This window comes from Dichotomopilus funicola (assembly GCF_033296635.1).
Source record: "Dichotomopilus funicola strain CBS 141.50 unplaced genomic scaffold C8A04scaffold_48, whole genome shotgun sequence".
NCBI classification, from domain to species: domain Eukaryota; kingdom Fungi; phylum Ascomycota; class Sordariomycetes; order Sordariales; family Chaetomiaceae; genus Dichotomopilus; species Dichotomopilus funicola.
This window is the reverse complement of record NW_026944069.1, coordinates 198,183-218,753: the sequence shown is the minus strand read 5'-3', so window position 1 is coordinate 218,753 and position 20,571 is coordinate 198,183. Positions and strand designations below refer to the sequence as shown.

General features: G+C 54.7%; 5 protein-coding genes across 5 annotated transcripts; 4 read left to right on the top strand and 1 right to left on the bottom strand.

Moving 5' to 3' along the window:
* Positions 1-2,317: 2,317 nt before the first annotated feature.
* Positions 2,318-4,633, top strand: C8A04DRAFT_38552 (cyclin-like protein; the record flags this gene model as incomplete). Its single annotated transcript, XM_062784267.1, has 3 exons — positions 2,318-2,329; positions 2,576-4,264; positions 4,334-4,633. The coding sequence occupies 3 exons, from the start codon at positions 2,318-2,320 to the stop codon at positions 4,631-4,633; spliced, it is 2,001 nt and encodes a 666-aa protein (XP_062635540.1).
* A 2,753-nt stretch (positions 4,634-7,386) lies between these two features.
* Positions 7,387-9,770, top strand: C8A04DRAFT_30286 (mitochondrial carrier domain-containing protein; the record flags this gene model as incomplete). The annotated part of the gene is made up of 3 exons (XM_062781324.1): positions 7,387-7,575; positions 7,752-8,936; positions 9,039-9,770. The coding sequence occupies 3 exons, from the start codon at positions 7,387-7,389 to the stop codon at positions 9,768-9,770; spliced, it is 2,106 nt and encodes a 701-aa protein (XP_062635539.1).
* A 1,431-nt stretch (positions 9,771-11,201) lies between these two features.
* Positions 11,202-12,056, bottom strand: C8A04DRAFT_38550 (uncharacterized protein; the record flags this gene model as incomplete). Its single annotated transcript, XM_062784266.1, has 2 exons — positions 11,202-11,652; positions 11,752-12,056. 2 exons carry the CDS (start codon positions 12,054-12,056, stop codon positions 11,202-11,204), a joined length of 756 nt encoding a protein of 251 aa, XP_062635538.1.
* A 1,443-nt stretch (positions 12,057-13,499) lies between these two features.
* Positions 13,500-14,408, top strand: C8A04DRAFT_13471 (uncharacterized protein; the record flags this gene model as incomplete). Its single annotated transcript, XM_062777726.1, has 2 exons — positions 13,500-13,647; positions 13,720-14,408. 2 exons carry the CDS (start codon positions 13,500-13,502, stop codon positions 14,406-14,408), a joined length of 837 nt encoding a protein of 278 aa, XP_062635537.1.
* Positions 14,409-15,783: 1,375 nt separating this feature from the next.
* On the top strand, positions 15,784-16,602 carry C8A04DRAFT_30283 (uncharacterized protein; the record flags this gene model as incomplete). The annotated part of the gene is made up of 2 exons (XM_062781323.1): positions 15,784-16,007; positions 16,176-16,602. 2 exons carry the CDS (start codon positions 15,784-15,786, stop codon positions 16,600-16,602), a joined length of 651 nt encoding a protein of 216 aa, XP_062635536.1.
* Between the last annotated feature and the right edge of the window lie 3,969 nt (positions 16,603-20,571).

Here is a 20,571-nt window from a genome sequence, read left to right as displayed (position 1 = left end):
GCGATTTTTGGCTGCCGCGGGGTGGCTCGGTGGGCATCCACTGCCCGCAAGTCTCTCCGAGTTATCGGCAGACCATCGAACCACTCACTCCACCCGACTGCAGATTGCATGGAGGTGAGCGATTCTCGCGTGCACCGGCGGTGGCAAGCGTGGTTTCTTCTGGAGACCTGCGTTCCGGCCGGTCGCCCACCTTGATGGCACGGATGGCTCGATCGGTGGGTGGATGGCTGAGAAGGAACCTCAGCCGTTGGTTGAGAGCTCACCCGCAGTTCTCGGACAGGGCGCTTCTGGCGCAGCTTATGGCTGCCCGTCCCAGGTCCCACGGCTGATGGACCCTTGCCCGTTTTAAGTTGGCGATCTGCGATCCACCGCCGACGGTCTGTCTGCTGGCCTTGTCGCAAGTGAGTCGGGGGGTTCCTGACATCCTTTATTGCCAAAACCTCCCGCCAGCACGGGGATGCAGTGAGGGTCCCAGAGCCGGGAAGATTCATCTTGAAATCGCCCCTTGTTGGCCGTGTTGCGCCGGCCGAGGGCAGTGGGCACACTTGCGCAGTGTCCGATAAGTGCCAAGCTTCCAGGCTGTTGAACCACCCCTGTCGTAACAGCATGCGAGCGTTGCCGAGCGAGCCAGAGATGCAGCACGGCATCCGCACCAAAAGGTCGGGCGAATGTGTGAGGGCCCTGGCCGTTACGTTGCCACAATTTTATTTGTTTGAATTCCTGACACCATGAAAGAGGGGGTCGGGTCTCCTAACTTTTGGCGGGGTTGTGGGAAGGGGCCAGGGCGCGCTGGACAGCCCGAAAAGGATGTGAGAGTCTTTCCAGTGAGTCCAGGTGCGCCGCAAAGGTTCCCAACTCGGCAGTTCCGGCAATGGTCGCCCTAAAATCAATGGGGGAAAGCAGGCAAGTTGAAGCGGGCAGCGGGGAGGATGCGCCGCGAAGGCGACAAGCAACGCGCAAGTTCCAACAAGTCGGGGCTTTGCTTTGCGTTGAAAATAGCCCCGCTCAAACAATGCGACCGCTCGTCGCGCGCCGCAGGCGTCGTTGGACCAAAACATCAAAACATTGCGCTTTCCCGCCCTCTGCGCTGGTCACCTTACTGGTCAGTTTTTTTTTCGCTGGGCCGCCAGAAATGGGCCATCCCCGCCGCGCCTGAGTTTGTGGGCGCCCAAGCTCGGAGTTTCGAGTGGTATGCGAAGTACTCGACTGATGGTGTTCGCAAAAAGAAGGTTGTTCAGATAAAAAATGAGATGGAAAGAAGACGGATAGGGCTGGGAAAGACTTGCCATTTCTTCCTCATTACAGTGCTCACGTGACTGCGCGGCTAGCTGGCGTCTGAAATGCAACGCTGGTCGCGTTTGGACGGCACAAGAAAATATCCATCCACTTCAACATCCTGTGGGTGAAAAGAATTTGACCACGTAGAAAAAATTCATAATTCGGGCTAATGGATGCACACGGGCAATACAAATGCATTTTTAACACAATGCCACGAAGGTCAAGGCCGATAGGCAAGCCCGACGCTTTTTGATTGCACTTTAGGAGACGCGACGGCTATTGAGCCCCACAGTTTTGGAGTCTCAAGTGGGGTTACGTCATGTTTCACTGGGATGGAACAATACACTGGTCAACCGCGGAGCAACGGCTAGCAGGGATGGCACGGACCGTTCCTAGGCTTTATCGGGACGGATTTGTGTTTACCGGCCCTGTTACAATGTAAACACAAATTTGGGGGCAGTACGGCTGCAGCGCAAGAAAAGAAAACATTGGCCCCACGATCCCGCAGCCTTTCCTCCTCCTTCCCACTAGCAACGGCCGGTCGGAGAAGGTATCCCTACTACACAACTAATTACCATCCTTCCCTATGCATGCGCTCGAGACCTCATTCTGAGCGCGTTTCGTTTTGCCGCGTCAAACACTTTGCGCAACGATCTTTTCATATCAAATCGAACAGTTTGGATCGTCGGCGGCCGACTCGACACCACCGATTTTGCGAAATCCGAAACGGCGCAACCGACTGAACCCCAGCGAGCGCAATTTTGAACTTGTGTATTCCCGCGCAGTTTGATTTCATTTCCTGGTTTCGGCCGTTGCGAATTCAACCCCACCCTCGACAATTCGAATTCTGGTAGGCCGACGCGCCCCGCCGGTCTATTCACCTCCACCCTCGAACCACATCGCGCATGCTGTGGTGAGGGTTTCTAGCCAACTATCTCCAACCCCAAGTGCGCGCCGTGACCAGCGCCAATTTATGCCATTTGCGCGACGCATCCGCCATAGCATAGTCTAGCATCGTCGTTCCGCGCAATTTCCCAAGATGGACGCCAAAGTAAGTGATCGTTGTGGCATTTCTCTCTGTTCTTTTTTTCGTGCGTTCCTTCCTACCATGGAAACGCGTTCGCCCCTCCGCGGCAGTCTCATCCCAAATTCCAATGGCGGGCCGCTGCACAATTTCAAATTCTTCGCTCCTCCCCGGGCGACTTTCTTTCTCCCCTTTCCCCCGCGAAACAATTTTCAACCAACGCGTCTTTTCTCTTACAACAGCAAACTAACCAAGACCCGTACTTAGCCCCAGCGTCCTATCCGCGCCGCCGCCCCCATTTCCGGCAACGAGAACCTTGTCCCCCATAAACAACCTATTCACAACCGACCTAAGTCCATTGGAAATCTAAAAGCCATGACCGGCAATAGCGCACTCAATGCCCCCCCGAAACGTACTGCCTTTGGCGACGTCAGCAACACTGCTAGGGTCCGTGCTAGCGACATCGCGGGTAAGCAAGTCAACAAGGATAGTGTCAAGGCTTTTGTCAAGCCGGCCACTGCGTCTATCAACACTCGCGACGTGCGAATCGAGGACAAGGAGAACAAGAAGGCCAACACCAAGGAGAACCGCAACAAGCCTGCCAGTACTCTCTCGAGGCGATCAAACAATTCAGTGCAGCCAGCCCAGCAGACATCGCGTGTCAACCTCTCGAACAAACAGAATGGCGGAGTCTCTCTCGCCCAGGCCCCGCTCCGAAATGGCGTTTCCAAGAAGATCACAGCCATTTACCAGGATCGTCAGGAGGAGGAGGTCAGCATCCACTCTGACGTGCCTTCTCCCGCTGATGACCTTGCCGTTTTGGTGACCAAGCCCGGAAAGCTCCCGCGTCACTCCAAGAGCCAACCAGCTCTTCGCTCCGATTCTCATAACCTCCGACTTCAGCCCGCTCTACCTGTTCAATCTGACAATCTTACGGAGACGGAGGACGAGGACGACATCGACGACAACGTGACTGAGGCCGCTTACGAGGATGCCGTCGAAGACTTGTTGCGAGATGACGAAGATGCCCTCCGCGAGGCCCTCGTGGAGATTCAGCGGGCGAGCTCCAAGACGACGCAGCGAAATGAATACGACGCGTCCGTGCAGCCCAAGAACGTGCCTGAGCTGCCGGCGGCTGCCGAGCTTGAGGAGTACTGGGACGAGGAAGAGGAGCAGGAGCTCTACGATGAGCAGGGCTACACTACTGCGCACTCGTATCGGTCGCACGGAGATAACACCACAAGCGGCCCTACGACCCTGCTCGCTCCGGCTGTCACCGCCAGCGTTGAGGACGAGCTTGACCTGGCCAGGGACTACGTCGCCGCCCACCAGACCGAGGACGAGATCGAGGAGGAGGCATGGGATGTCAGCATGGTTGCCGAGTATGGCGACGAGATCTTCACCTACATGCGGGACCTCGAGGCTGAAATGCTACCAAATGCGCACTACATGGATGACCAAACCGAAATTCAGTGGTCCATGCGCTCTGTTCTCATGGACTGGATTGTTCAAGTCCATGGTAGGTTCTGCCTCTTGCCCGAGACCCTGTTCTTGGCCGTCAACTACATCGACCGGTTCCTTTCCGTCAAGGTGGTCTCTCTCGGCAAGCTCCAGCTCGTTGGCGCCACCGCCCTATTAATCGCGGCCAAGTACGAAGAGATCAATTGTCCGTCAATCCAGGAGATTGTCTTCATGGTAGACTCGGGGTACAGTGCCGACGAGGTTCTGAAGGCCGAACGCTTCATGCTCAGCATGCTCCACTACGAGCTCGGGTGGCCCGGTCCTATGAGCTTCCTTCGCCGCATCAGCAAGGCGGATGATTATGATCTCGAGACCCGTACCCTCGCCAAGTACTTCCTGGAGATCACTATCATGGACGAGCGCTTTGTCAGCAGCCCCCCGAGCTACCTCGCGGCGGGTGCCCATTGCATCTCCCGCATGTTCCTCGATAAGGGTGGTTGGGTAAGCACACACTTTTTTCTTCCTTCTCTTTCTTCCTCTAAAAGACCGCCCCCCGCTAATTATTTTCAGACTCTCGCCCATGTTCATTACTCCGGCTACACCTTGGGCCAACTCAAGCCGCTGATCAAGGTTCTGTTCGAGTGCTGCCAGTATCCCGAAAAACATCACAGCATCGTGTATGAGAAGTACGCGTCGCCGAAGTACAAAGGAGCCTCGGCTATCATTGCGGGCAAGATGGAGACCGGTCTTACGCTATCTCAGCTCTACGACGGAGACTTTCCGGAGCAGAGCATCTCCTCATCCACCATCAGCGACAAGCTGAGCTCCCAATACCAGGCCTCCCGCCTTGTCTCCGCGGTTCAAGGTTAGGCGCAGGCCTTTCCGTGAGCCGTACATCTCGACCGACCTCTGTTTTTTTTGTCTCGCCTTGACTTTTTGCGACGTCCTTACACCTTACGTTTGTCTTCTCTGTACACACTTCATTCACACTAAGCTCGCACCTCCGCTGGAGGGCGTCTTCACCATCCGTCGGCGTGTTTCCCTCTCGACGTCACACGCCGATATTGGTGCCTCTGCACTTGCGCGTCCCTAATATCTTTTTACACCTGGCGGGCGTTCCCGGCAACAGTCTTCCTCATTCTACCTCCCGCTACGCACCGCGCCGTGGCCTTATCAGGGATGTTGAATACACTGTTGCTGTGACTTACCGTCATCGACAACTGTTTTTTTCTTGTTCTACGCATCAGATCCCTAAGTTCAGCGTCGCTTGAGCTTGCTCTCACGTGGAAACATGGAGAGAGGGGGAGAAAGGGCCCAGACTGGATGGCCCGCTTGGTTAGTCACCAGGTATCCTTGGATCTGATCGTTCTGTTTATTCGGTTCCCGGTTTGCACGCCGACCACACCAAACAAAACGGCGAAGAGAAGCGGCGGCACCGAAGCTGACCATGACGAATTAATGCGACTTACGAGTTCTTTCTTTTTTTCTCCCTCTGTTTGGGACCCCTTCCCCTTTTCTTCTTCGTTCCCCTCGTTCTTCTCAGTCCTCGGCACCCCGCCCCGATATCCGTTTGGGAAATGTTTTGCTTTCGCAAAATTCCCGGTTTCCGTCCAGCGGATGGGCTGCCGCACGGGGATGAGACTTGGTTGGCATTGCCGGCAAGAACGGCGAAGTGAAACTTTTTGATGGGAAATGGGATCAGGCCGTCTTGCGTTTGGGACAGCAAGAGGCAAGCCAGTGATGGCTGAATGATGACGAGGCACTTCATTCCATCGACACAGGCAATACGGCGTTTCTGGGCGGCGGAACGGAAGGGCAGGTTTGGGAGGTCTCAAGTCGTTTCGGCGGTGGCTACGGTCCTCCCTCGGACCGGTTGTGCTTTATAGAAGGCTACATGTATAAGTATGATTTCGGCTGCGGGTCATTCTGGCGACGGAATCTATCCGTTTTTTTCTTATTTTTCTTATACCTTTGTCACCCCTGTTTCGTCTTCTTTTTTTCTTCTTTCGTTTTCCCACGGAAGTCTGGGAGGGGATACTCGGGTATTATGGCTGGGGCGCGAATATCACGGATGGACAGGAAGGGAGGCTGGGCTTTCGGGCAGGCACATATCACAGGGCATTTGTCGTTTTGACGGCCCAATTGCTAGTTTTTTTTTTATTCAACAATAGAGTGAACCGTTCATGAATTGGTGACTTGGGTCATGTGACTTCTTCCGTGCCGTCTTCCTCTCACCTCTGCCCATTTCATATTGCTGCTCTCGGTACTGCAGACATCCCGCTCTACGACCCTATACGATCGCCAGAAACAAGCTTTTCATTCGGTGCGCGGCTGGTTGCGGAGGACCCTGGCCCCATATTTTCTAGAAAACACTCGTCCTGCCAGCTGCAGTCGGATGCCGACGGCCGGAGGTCGGCTGACGCTTTGTACACCAGCTATTCATATGTCAGAGTCTTTACGCAGTGGACTGTGCATTCCATTCCTCAAACTATCTGAAAGTCAGGGTTGACAGGGCAAGCGAGACACTCTCCCCGCATTTCCCCGCCAACTCGCTGAGGGGCTTTTGGCGTTGACGGCGTGATGCCCGCGCTGTCACACATTTTACGGATGGCGGTTTACGTAAAGCCGCTTGTTGTAAGGCCCGCATCGGAGGAGAACGGAGCGCTCGGGGCCAAGGGGAGTGAATCGGTCGGGATGCGGGATGCGGGGGGAATCCGTCGAGCGGCTCCAGCCCAGGGTTCGAGAGGTTGTGAGATGTCGCCGCACCAGAACCAGAACCTCATTGCTTGTCCACTTTTTTTTGACTTTTGCCGGCTATTCTGCCCTCTTCCCTGCGCAGCCGCAACCCGCCGCATGCGACTTGAATGCCAAGACTTCGTCTCAGTGCCCCCCACTCCCCCACATTCACCTGGCACCTGCGAGACCGGATTGGACGGAAGGGCCCGGCTGAGAAGAAAAAAATAGCATGTCCTTCGATTTTTCAGCGGCGCCATCGTGGCTCCTCGGTCAAGGGTTGGTTATGTCTTCTTCCACCCCCTGGACTGCCCCCCATACCCACCTCTCACAAGAAGTTGCTCCAATTCGGCAAACCTGTCCTTCTCGGAGCGTATGCGCGCATTTACAGAGGGGGATTTGTAGTTGAGAATTGGATTGTTTGGTGAGAAAAGAAGAGACGAGAGACGGCAGAAGGAGAAGAAAAAAAAGACTTCGGCAAGGTTCCTTCGCTTCTGTCAGCGGGAAGTCAGCAGGCGTGAGACTGGTTGTCTAAAACTACAACCGAATTTGTTTCCCTATTCTTTTTTTTCCCTCACCTTCAACCCCCCCGCCGCATTTTGCGACATCGAAGACCCTCTTCCACCCACCGCACGCTTTGAGCCACTTATTAAGCCAAGTGGTGCGCCGATCTTCGCAACGAAAGACCCGCCCTTGTTCTCCTCGGCAACTTGTTGCAAGCCCTCCCCGCGAAACCCTCGACCCCCCCGGACGAGCGAGACGAGAGAGGGCTAGAAAAAAAAAAGAGGACAATTGTCGGACCGCATAACCCCTCCCCTCTCCCGAGCAGGGCAGACAGACAAAGCACAACACTCCGGCAACGTTTCTCGGGCCAACCCGCTGCCGCCGCCATGTCAACAGCCGCAACTGTTAAAGAGGCCGTCAAGGAGACGCTCGTCGGCTCTGTCGAGCCCGAGCAGTACTCGGCGCAGACCAAAGCGCGCTTCAACCGCTTCGCTGTCAAGGATGCCGAGACCGGCGACTTGGTGCTCGGGCCGGACGAGTTCATCAACGCCATTGCCCCGCCGCAAGAAGACTACGTGAGTGGCTTTTTTTGTTGTCCCCGAGTTTGAATTGGGGTTTTTTTTGTGTTACCTTTTTATGGGAAAAGAAAAGGAGAAAAGAAAAGGCAAATAAAAAATGGCGCGTGCGGGAGCGCACGTGAACGTCATGAGCATCTCCGGCTGACTTATTTCTCGTCTTTCCGCATGAATAGCACAAGATCAAGAGGGAACAATACTCCATCCTGTTCCACGTCGCCGACCGGACGAAAAAGGGCAAGCTGTCCCTCGCCGACTGGGGGTACTTTGAGAACATCCTGAGCAAGCCCGATGCCGAATATGAAATTGCCTTCCGCCTCTTCGACGTTGACCGGCTGGGCAATGTCAAGTATGAGGACTTCCGCCGCCTGTACGAGCTGAACAAGGGGCCTGACAGCATCCCGTTTGACTGGAACTGCGAGTGGGCAAAGCTGTACATTGGCGGCAAGTCGAACCGGCATAACATGAACTATCAGCAGTTCTCCCAGATGCTGCGTGGCCTGCTGGGCGAGCGCGTGCGCCAGGCCTTCCAGCGCTTCGACGTGAACGGCGACGGCTTCATCGAGCCCGAGGAGTTTGCGACCATCATCCAGCAGACCGCACGCCACAAGCTCTCGGACCACCTGCTGGAGAACCTGCACACGCTGTGCAACATTGCCCAGGGCAGCAAGATCTCGTACGCGAACGTCCGTGCCTTCTTAAACATGATCAACGAGATGGATCTGGTTGAGCTCATCGTGCGCCGGGCCTGCTCCAAGAGCAAGGACGGGCGCATCACCCGCGCCGAGTTCCTCAACCAAGCCGCCAAGATCACCCGCTTCTCGCTGTTCACGCCCATGGAGGCAGACATCCTGTTCCACTTCGCCAGCCTCGACGAGCCGTCCGGCCGCCTTGGCCTCAAGGACTTCACCAAGGTGCTCGACGCCGCGTGGCGCCGCCGCGACGAGATTGAGGACAGCCGCGTGGCCGCAGCGGCGGGGGCTGCCGGCCGGAGCTTCCTTTCCCAGGCCGTCGAATCGGCGTACAACTTTGGTCTCGGCTCCATCGCCGGTGCCTTTGGCGCCTTCATGGTGTACCCGATCGATCTGGTCAAGACGCGCATGCAGAACCAGCGCGGCGCCGACCCGGGCCAGCGCCTGTACAACAACTCGATCGACTGCTTCCGCAAGGTCATCCGCAATGAAGGGTTCCGCGGCCTGTACTCGGGCGTGCTGCCGCAGCTGGTCGGTGTTGCGCCCGAGAAGGCGATCAAGCTGACCGTCAACGACCTGGTGCGCAACTGGTTCACGGACAAGAAGACTGGCCAGATTTGGTGGGGGTCTGAGGTGTTTGCTGGTGGTTCCGCTGGTGCCTGCCAAGTTGTATGTCGTCCCTCCCGTCGATCCCTGGGGTCCTAGGAATCATGAGACAGTGGCCGATGAAAAAGAACATCAAAACTGACATTTGTGTGTGTGTGTGTGCAGGTCTTCACCAACCCCCTCGAAATTGTCAAGATTCGTCTTCAAGTCCAAGGCGAGGTCGCCAAGAGCGTCGAAGGCGCCCCCAAGCGCTCCGCCATCTGGATCGTGCGCAACCTCGGTCTCGTCGGCCTATACAAGGGCGCATCAGCCTGCCTACTGCGCGACGTCCCGTTCTCCGCCATCTACTTCCCGACCTACTCCCACCTCAAGCGCGACCTCTTCGGCGAGTCCCAAACCAAGAAGCTCGGCGTCATCCAGCTCCTCACCGCGGGCGCCATCGCCGGCATGCCCGCCGCCTACCTCACCACCCCCTGCGACGTGATCAAGACCCGTCTCCAAGTCGAAGCCCGCAAGGGCGACACAGCCTACACCGGCCTGCGACACGCGGCCCGGACCATCTGGCAAGAAGAAGGCTTCCGCGCCTTCTTCAAGGGCGGGCCGGCCCGTATCTTCCGCTCCTCCCCGCAGTTCGGCTTCACGCTGGCTGCGTACGAGCTGCTGCAGAATGTGCTGCCGTTTCCGGGCAAGCCGACGGAGGCTAAGGTGGCGGCGGGCGTGGCGGAGGCGGTGTCCACGCTCAAGGAGAAGGCGGTCGATAGTCCGTTCCAGCGGTCGCGGAATGCGCTCAAGGTCCTGCTCGATTTGGATGAGCACTTTGGGCGTGCGCCGCTGGGGCCGAGTGCCCAGGGCTGGAAGGCGTTGCCGGGGTGGATGGGGCCGAAGTCTGAGGCGTAATGGGGGGGGGCGCGAGTACACTAGGAGGAAAACGACGAGGAATATGAAGCATGGACGGGAAGAAAGGCGGGATCTCTGGTTTTTTTATCGGGAGAAATGCGGGTTGCGGCCGGAACGGGCGGGGTTTCAGCTTCGGCTGTATGATCGGCAATACGGGCTCGGGCCGACGGACGGGCGGATGGGTGAAACAGATGAGCGAGTCGGCACTCACTCTCTACCGTTAGTCTACCTACACCTACACACACCCACACACGCATACGCATGACACCCCCCAGGACAGCTCCCCGTCGACATCACGCTGCCGGACCTCAATCCTCAACCCACCAACCACCCCCGAAGACCAGGAGAAAGGGAATATGAACATGAACAGAGGGGGAAGAGAGGATGTGAATTCGACTGAAGGGAAGGAGGAGTTGCATGGTCCCTGACTGCGCATTGCATCGGCATCAGCATCGGCACCGACTCAAACAAGTCCACCCGGGAAAGGGACACAAGTTGTATGTGTCTGACTATGTGTCTATGTGTGTCTCTCTGTCTCTCTTCCTGTGTGCGTGCAGTTCCTTTCCCGGGAGCGGTGATGAGAACGAACAGACAGACAGACCATTTGCATTGATTGCATTGTTGCATTCGCGGCAAATAGGCGTTTATGGGGGTTTACTTTTTATTTGTTTTTTTTTCCTGTTTTTTTTGTCGCTTTGTTTGAAAAGGGCGTGGGCGACAATTTGTTGGTTGCTGCTTCGCTTTTTTTGTCCCCTTTCTTTTTCTCTGTTATCTTGTCGCGATGTCCAGTGTTTCCATTTGTTGAAATTCGGGGGGGATGTATTGTTTGTGTTTCCCCTCGCCCTGTCTTGTGCTTCTACTACTTTCTTTGGTTTGGAGCAAATTTGGCTGGTAAAAATAAACCAAGATAGATAGAGAGAGAGAGAGACGGTAGACAAGACAAGATGATGAAGAGTTTCAAGACAAGACTAGGAAATGGAGAGAAGACAGGCGATAATGCAAGTATTGTTGTTTGTATTCTTATATCTTGTCTGTCTCTTTTGTGCACTTTCCCGAGCCAGTTGGGCGGAGGGAGAGGTTTGGTATCTTTACCTGCTTGCCTTCTTTGTCTACCTTAGAAAGAGAGGGTGCGCGTTCTGTGGTCCTATAAGTGCGATCTCGTACGGGCAGGTATGGGTAGATATGGTGATGCAGGTAGACGAAGTAGAGGTAGACAGGTGAATAGATATTTGTCAGCTTAGGATTAGATATGTGTGGTGAGAGGAACCGGTGTCTTTATACAAGTCTTATCTAACAACATCACCCAGTTTCGTCCCTCATTTCTCAATTGTTCCGTTGTAACCGTCATGTCGCAAGGCTCCTGTATCATCGCACATTATCATGCTCCGTCCTACCCTTCCCCTTCTCTCCATTTAGCTGTCCGCCTATCCCTCACAACCCTTGCCCCTCCACCATCCCCATCCCTATTCTCCCCCTCCCCCTCATCATCCGCCCCCTCAAAGCCTCAATATCCCCCTCCATCCCGCCCAACCCAGCCCCCACAACCCCCGTTATCCGCACCCGACGTATCCCACGGATATGTTCCAGCTGCTGCAGCGCTTCTGTACCAACGTCGATGCCACCACTCCTGAGGGGTGAACTGCGATAGAGATGGATGTGTAGGGATTCGGTGTTGTTCAATGCTGTGAAAGGGTGTGGGTGCGGGTGATCGGCGAGGTTTGGGGGGGCTTTTGCTGTTGTTGGGTCTGATGAGTTGGGGTTTGGGTTCGGATTGGGGGGCGATGGTGATGATGGGGTGTCGACGCGTAGACGGAGATGCCAGCGGCGGATGCGCTTGATGTTGGGGTTTGTGGGCGCGGGTGTCAGTATCCCGGTATTGCCTCTTCGGCCTGGCGTGCCATCGGTGGTGGTTGTGGGTTTGGGGCGGGGAGCATAGTTGAGCCCGAGCGGCGTTGAGACGGGCCGGCAGGGGTTGCAGTACGGGTGGTAGAGTGTTGGTTGGGCCGTGAGGTGTACGGGGTGTGCGGAAAAGGTGTTGTGGCCGTATAAGATGGGGAGAGCTTCGTAGTAGGTCTGGGAGTTGACGCGGAGGATTTGTGGGTGGAGGGTTGGCTTGGTGTTGGTGCCTGTGGGCGAGGTGCCGGATGGGGAGGTGGCGTAGGAGCAGCGGTAGGTGACTCGGAGAGTTTCGGGGGGAGGTGGTGGTGGGAGGACGAGGAGATGGGTGTATATCTCGAGTCGGAGTTCAACCGGGAGGGAGAGAAACGTTGGGGGTTCGTGTCGCATTGTGCTGGGAGATACAGTATGGATGTTTGAGATATTTGGCTGTGATGGTGGAGGTAACAGTAGGAGTGGGCAAGGGTTGAGCCTCGATAATGTGCGTTACCCTGATGAGGTGTGTGTGAGTGCCGGAACAGAAATAGGAAAAACTACGCGCCCGTGTTCCCGGGAACGGCACGGCCAAATATTTCCCAGCCGAAAGAAGTCTGCTGCTTATCGAACCGGTCGGCGCTGGGAGCGGTGTGGTGAGCTCAGGGGTGAGATGGCCATGCTTGCCCGGTGGTTCGGGACCCGAGTCTCAACATCACGAAGCTCGAATCAGAAGCGGGAGTCAGTCCAGCCACAACGTCCGATCCCCTTCTCGAACCTCGAGAACCCCAAGCCTTGTCCTCCCGTTGGGGAAGGAAAACCAGGGTCTCAGTCACCACCATGCATGTTTGCCATGCCTCCGCATTTCTGGCTGGCCGATTTGGGGCATTGATTCGCTGAATCGGTGTCGGTGACTTTGGTGAGCCCAGATGCGACTGAACTAAAGAACCTGGTTCTGTCAAAGCAGAAGCTGGAAGCCGGGATCCTGCAGCCGCGGATGCAACGGCTCGGCACCTGCGGTGAAGCTGACTGGGATCAGCTCACCATGTGGGATTCTAGAGCTGTTGGTCAAGCCGAAAGGCTGGTGATCAAGCCATCCGCTAGTCAGTTAGTTTCTCGGCCTTGTACTAGTTCCGCGGAAATGGCGTCCTCGCACGCGACATGTGGTATCCTTTGTTGAGACCGTTAAACTGGAAGGTCAGGCTCTCCGGAAGCTATCTGAGGTTGGTAGGGATAGCCTGGAACAAGAGGCATGCGTGTCTTTGATACGCAGTCCCTGTGCCTCGCCGGTCTCACCCTCATCCATTTCGAGAAGCGAGGGCAACGTGTGAACTTGGACACAGAGAAAAAGGAGGGAACCGCGAAACGGAGCAAGATATAGACCGTACGGATAGCAACACGATTCGACGCAATCACCACGGGTACTCGATGGCCACGCTGTGAAGCAGTCAAAGTCACGAAGCCAGAAAACGGGAGTTTGCTAGTTTGAAGACCTCTCGACCTGGTTGTCGGTTCTTGCAGGTGCATCGGCATTCAGTGTGGGCCCCTGTCTCATGACCCCTGCGAAAATCCCGCTAACCCAAAGAGACAAGTTCCTGACCTGCAAGCCGGGTTGGGACCAACTGGAGGCCCGTGCGCGGATCTCAATGGCACCACAGCACGCCACCAGAAAGCAACTTTCAAGGGCGACGTCGTTCTGGGGGGCCTGCAACTGCAACGGCAACTGCAGCGCCAACAACCTCTTCCCTGCTTGCAGCTTGCATCGCCAACATCAACGCCCGTCGTCGAGCATTAGCGCGCGCCGCTCGTTCATCGTTGGAGTTATCTCCTTTAACCACTCGTTCGGGTTATTACGGCAGTATGGGGTTGCTGGAGTTTCTCTCCGTTGTTTTTGGTGTGATTTATACAGCGGCTTGGTCAATCAGCTTCTACCCGCAACCGTTGCTTAACTTTCGCCGCAAGTCGGCGTCGGGGACTACAGTGGATTTTCCCTTGGTAAACTGTTTAGGTATGTTTGTGTCTTGAACTAAACTCGAGCGAAACCCGGTTTTACCGTTCATGTACTGACAACATATTCTAGGCTTCGCCGCTTACTTTGCCTCCAACTGCGCATTCTTTTACTCGCCCTTGATCCGTGCCCAGTATGCCGCCCGCTACAAGGGCCTGACCCCAACGGTGCAGTTCAACGACATCGCATTTGCCACCCACGGCCTGGTGCTTTCCGCCATCACGGCCAGCCAGTACTTCTACGCCCGCGCCTGGGGATTCGGCCCCAACGTGGGCAACCGGCCCAGCCGCTTTATTCTGGGTATCTTCTTCGGCTGCCTGCTGGGCGTCGTAGCCGTGCTCTTTGTTGTGCTCGGCTCGCCGGAGCGAGACAGTACCGACGAGGCTGTCTCCTCGTGGGTTTGGCTGGACGCCATCTACGCCGTGTCGTACGTCAAATTGGTGGTCACGCTCATCAAGTACACGCCGCAGGTCATTGTCAACCACCGGAATCGGTCTACTAAGGGCTGGAGCATCCTGCAGGTTCTGCTTGATTTCTCGGGAGGTATTCTGAGCATTGGCCAGCAGGGGATTGATAGTTACTTACAGGGTGACTGGTCTGGGATTACGGGGAACCCTGTCAAGTTTGCGCTCGGGAATGTTTCCATGATTTACGACTTGGTTTTCATGGCCCAGCACTATGTGATGTACCGCGGTGCGGATGGAAAACCGCAGGAAGGCGACTCGTTGCTTCGGTCTGACGAGGAACGCCGGATTGACTAGTGGTTGGGCTGGTCAAGTTTGTGAGCACACTAGGTCCTTGCCGACAACGTCGCCAACTCTATCATCCTCACCAACCTCTTACGCAATGAGTCATGGCCGCACAAGCTAACGGGGCGATCGGATATCCTCGCCACTTGGAAATAATAAACAAATCATCCTGGGTTCTCGTGACGACGACTATTTGTCGCGACATCCTTGCGACGTAATGGATGTGTTTGATTCTGATATCTTCGCCACACGTCTGAACGGCGCGGCCTAGTCCCACATGATGCGAAAGCTAGCGCTCAAACATGCCATCACTCCTACCCCTAGAGCATGCCGCGTGACTGGCTGTTCTGGCGGCTTCCTTTGGCTTCAGGATCAACCGGAGGTGAAGTCTGTCAGGTGGCTAGACTCCGGGCGTAGACGAAACACAAGATCCTGGGATGGATAGGTTGGAGGGCGAGTAACCCCGAGAACACATTTCACATGGGAATGTTTTCGTCTGAAGAGAGACTTACTAAAGTTGGACCGCTCAGACTTGGGTCATTTGGCCCGCCCATGCCGAGTTTCTACATTATACTACCTCGTCTCTAACCTCAGGGCCCAATCTACCCGCATGCGCAGAGCTGAGGTAAATCTAGATCTCCCGGGCGTAGGTGCATGGGCGCCAATATGACCCCCTGAATCCCTTCCAATGAGCAACACATGACGACCTATTCGCCCGCATGGACGCCGGAGGGGCCTTGCGTTCTGCACTGTCACCAAGATGGGAGGATGGGCAGGAATAAACCGGAACGGCTAGTGGGTCACGGGGCAGAACATGGACATGTAGAACCGCAGAGCCTCCTTCCTTGCATCCTAAATAATGAGAATATGTCTTTCCGTCTGCTGATATTTCCCAATATCAAATTAGGAACTAGCGATAGAGACTGCGACTTGACATCATACGTCGCTTTGACGTCTTGCGCCTTGACGTTCTGTGCCCCGACAGATTGTCCACTCGGGCCTGGTCACCAGTTCAAAAGTAAACAAAAACCAGTCGACTTCGGGTTTTCTGGCCCCCGACAATGGAGCGGTATGACCGGCTGTCCCATCCATGTGGGGGGAACCTATTCTGTCATTGTTGGTCGGTCCTGGCCTCGCCGACTCCTTCCCTTCAAGCCCTTCTAAAGCTCATTTTACATATGAAAGCCGGTCGCTCGCCTCTTGTGATTCTACCCTCAACACCCTGCGTGACTTTTTCAGCCACTAGTTTCCTGCTCTTGGTCGTTTCTTTGACGAAGAGAACTACCAACCAACAACCCATCACGCGCCTCCTCAAATCAATTCCGCATAAACGTCTTTAGCTTCCCCTCTAACAGACCCCCGTACCACGCTCACCCCCTTCGCAATCATGTGCCTCGACATCTACATCCGGTACACTTGCGGGCACCAGACCTACAAGCACGGCGGCTGCCCATTCAGCTCGGTGGACCGCTTCATCGAGTGGCCTCGTGTGCCCCTGAGCGGCGAGGGCGACGGGTACCCGTTCGAACCGGCTGACGGGTGCCACTGGAGGGACGCCTCGTCGTACTCAGTGGAAGAATTGAGATGCCATGATTGCATCTCGGCTGACTTGTGAGTTGGAGTCGAGTTCCTGTTGTTGCATCGTTCAGCCCATTTCCTCTGCTTAGTTACCCGAGTCTGGGTCGATGTGAGCTCTCAGCGAGGGCTCATTCATACATACCTACCTACACACTCAACAGCCCAACCTAGCCAGCCCACTTCCTCGCTAACATCTAGTAGGTCCATAGGCGATGGCAAGTTATGCTTTTGGGAGTTACCGCAAGGCCTCCAGGAGCGGTTACTGAAAGAGATGCCCAGCAGTGATCGTATCCTGGTTGCGACCAGGACAGATAGTTTTGCGCGGTTCAGCGAGATACATGGTACCAAGTCCATGGCGCGGGACTTCTGGCGCCATCTCGAAGGATACCGTCTGCCTAGGCGCTCCAGCGGCGAGGAAGAGGACAAGAGTCCGCAGATTCAGGACTGGGGGTTGGAGGAGTACATTGAGGGGAGGGACATTGGTGCGGCGGCGGGGCGTGGAGACGCAGAGGGACTTGTGACGCTCGGGGATGCGGGGGAGGAATATTCGGTGGAGGAGGAGGGGGAGTGGGGGCGAGCGGAGGACCTTACAGGGCAAGTGTTGGCACTTTATATTGCCTTGGGGTGAGGTCCGGGTTGTCGCCGTGTTCTAGAGGTGTCGTTTGTTGCATTCGTGTATGATTTGAGGTTGGATATACCCAGGGTCGAGAAAGGCGTTTCTTTTGATCGAAGTCTACTCCTAGAAGAACCAAAATGTGTGTGTGTGTGTATTCTCTGAAATAACAGCCGTAGAAATTGTATGGGTGTGCGAGGTCCAGGGCTAGACTAGATACCCTGGATGTAATTAGTTGCAGATAAGACTCGGCTTATGTGATGATTCCCTCTTCAGAGTGATTGAAGAGAGTCCTGAATACAGCTCCGTTCTTTTGGGATCATTATTCATTTTTTGGTACATAGGCACTTACATGTATCGCTACAATACCCAACATGCATGCACTACTTTGCCTATTGTTTTGGATTCACTCGAGGCGGTTGTTAACTATTATTTTAAACTTTGAACATACCTTTGACCAGCTCGGAGTACACTAATATATATACGTAAAGTTCCCCTATCGAGTCAGCTGAAGTTCGCTCCATCGAGACAATTACTCAAAAAAGGATTGCCCAGGATATCCGGTTTGGTCCAGTATATTTATGTGCTCATTCTTTTACTTCATTAGATACCTGTCTGAATGGGCTTCCCGCAGCGTTATCTGCATAATATCCTTTTCATTGCTTTCTTTCTTTCTTTCCTTTTGAACACTTCCTTGCCACCACGGTCTCACTGTTGGGGATATCATTTCCCTTTTATCATGTATTGTTGGCTGAGGCTGGCGATTCTTCTGATATTCTGGGTTGTATTTGGCATCGTTTAAGAGGTGTTCGTCAAGTCCTGTGTTTCTAGTAATGTGTATGTTTATATGTGTGGCAATAGTGGATTAGTTAGCTCGGTCTGTTTCACCAATACTGGCCAAATAGCGGCTCCCCGGGTTCAGTTAGCTTTATATATTCTCGGTGCAGCTGGTGTATGATGATGTGAGAAATAACTGGCCTCGGGTACCTGTAAGACCTTCATTTTGTGATTTTCACGTCTGAACTTGTTCGTTGTTTGTGTGTCTCTCATTGGGTGCCGATATGAGGTATTTCTCCTTTGTCTCGTCTCATTATTGCTGGCCGTGTTATGAGCAATGCCCAGGTATACTCTGTAATGTTCTTTCCGACAATGTGTCTTTGATGGTGTTGTGACTCTCACAATATTCTTAACTCCCTTCCTACCCCCTTTCATCAGAGTCCGAGTCTGCTTGCCCGCCGCTTCGGTATCCCCCGCTGCAGACTCCTAACCCGTGGGCAACGCTCTCACCCACAACTTCACCGCCAACCCCTAGCGACTCCCTCGCCCGACGCTATTGCGCCATCCGCAGCTGGCTGTCAAGCCTATGCGCTCACTAGCAGCGGGGTCCCGAAGTTCTCGATTACAGCGATCTTGATCTTCCTGGCGCAACGGGGAAGCGAGAGTGCCCGTCTATATAGGGCTTCTCTATTCCAACACCATGGGGACTACCGCATATCTCTGCTTCTCCTCGCCTTCTCTACAGGCCGGAACTGTCGTCTTAGGCCTCGACACAGAATGGCCGAGTACACTCCTATCTCCCCACCGCTGCTCGCTGCTGGAGACAATATCATCGCCCGTGGCATTGGCAGAGGCGGTTGACAGCGGCGCAGACAGCAGCGCACGGAGAAGTGAGAAGTGGGTTCGGCTGATAGGGTTCTGGAGCGACGGGGAAGGGCGGATTCACCGGAGAGCGAGGACAGGCTGGATGGGCTGGGGTACGGCGGTGGGGTGTCCTCGGCTACGGGCTCGGAAAGGGGCGTGGGGTCCATGGTGTTGACCGGCGAGTGACGACGGGGTTTGTGAGGAGGAGCGACGGGGTTCAATGTTTCTGAGGGGCGACGGGGGTACCAACGACGTAGTCAGCGAGCAGCCACGGTGCAGAACAACAACTTTCTTTCACACCCGCTGCGTTGAAACCACTTCCCGAACTTCAAGATCATCACACACAACCAACCCGCCATCTTCAACAACAACAACAACACCGCTAACCACCAACTCCAACAACAACAACAACAATAACAACAACTCCACGACTCATACTACCCGTTTCAACCTCCCCGCCGCCCGAAGGCCCTCAATGAGAAGTCCTCCCGTCGCCGTGCCCCTCTCTCTCATTCGTTTCAAAAAAATAAAATAAAAAATAAAACCAACCATGCCAACGGCGATGGCCGTGGCAATGGGAGCGGCGGCGGCGAAGGCGAGGGCTACAGGGGCGGCCGCGACGACGGGAGCATCAGGTGCAGGTCCAGCGGTTCCCGTGGCCAAGGGGATGATGCCCTTGGCCGGTGTGGGAGAAAAGGAGGAGAGGGCTCGGGCGAAGGTTTCTCGGTGTTGTTCATATAGGTATACGAGTCCTGTTGTTAGGAAAATATGAAGTGTAGTTGGGCTGACAGACTGTTTTTCATAGGGTCGAGCAACTTCGGATGGCTGTCGATGCCGATGGTAGGTTGGGAAACTCCGCTATTGCTGATTCGGACGAGGAGTCTGATATTGAGGGTGAGTTTATTTCTTTGTGTGTTTTCTTGTTCTTGTGCGTTTGTGTGGGTGTTTTTGGTTTGGCATCCTGCGAAATATTTGAACTAGAAATTGTTTTGCTGTGAATTGTTGTTCTGTGAAGGATTCCTGCTTTTGGTGATTTGCATATTGGTGATGGAAAGAAATGTATCGTCTTTAAAACAGATACATTGAGAAGAAAAAAGGTCAAAGAAGGAAGGGAAGCAATATCTCGCTATTTCTGAGTTTTTGAATCCTTCTTCACCTGTACCCTCCGTTGGATTTATAACAGCATTATCACCCTTAACTCCTCTATGTTCACCACCCCTCCATTTTCACCATTCCCCCATGCCACCATTCACACTCTCTGGCTCTATCTACACCAACCATACCCCTATCACCTTTCCCCAATCCAACACCACAAACACCACCAACCCCGCCTCAATCCAAGCCAGTGCGCCGCCTGGTTCGCAGGCAAGAACACCGAGCTGCTGGCTGAAGCTCTCACTCGCTTGGGCATTCCCGCTTCAAAGCTCCCGTTCCGCTTTACCCCATCGATTGCCCCCTTTCTACTACAACAACAACAAAATCAAACCAAACTCCCAACTAATTAACCAACCCCCTCTCACAGCACCCCCAGCACCTATCCACCTCCGCCAGCGGCATAACGACGACACCACGACCACCAGCAGCATCACCGCCCTGCCTGTCCCGTTTCGCCGCCATGCGGCCCAGTACGTTGAGGAGGGAGATGAGAATAATGTGGTAGATGGGGAGGAGGAGAGGAAGAAAAAGGAGGAGCGGGAGAGATATGCCTCGGTGCAGGCGTCGATTACGTTGTTGAGGGAACAGGGGGTGGAGGTGAGGGATTTTGGGGGGGGAGTAGGGGTGTTTCTTGGTGGTTTCTGTCTTCTTTTTCGTGCTCCTTCTCTGTTTGGTGTTTTTATTTATTTTTATTTTTGCTTGGAGAAGGGGGGTTTTCCTTTTGTTGGGGTTTGCTCTCTGGAGGCCACGCGGGCCTTTTCATCTTCTTTTATTTTTCTTAGGAGATGCCTTGGTGTTGCTTTGCCTTATTTCCCCTTAAAATTAAACGCACATTGATGGCGACTTATTGTCCGAAACCCCCGAATATATCCAACATCCGTGAAACTGATGCGGGTGACTAATTCAGGGGCAAACGGGTACAAAGTAAACAAACTGCAGTCAACATCCAATCACACTCGGCAACTGCACCACCCATCAAAAAAGTCACACAGATTGAGCACAAAATGGGGCAAAAGACTCAATTCTACTCCAAGCAGCCAAACCCTGCCTGGAATATCCCAACGAGCGGCCAGTCTGCCCCTTATTCCTCTACACCCCCCTCAAGTTTCGGCGCCCCATAGCAACCACACTCTCTCCACACCAAAACCACCCCCAAAAAGCCCTCTCAGTAACCCCCCCCCCTCCCCC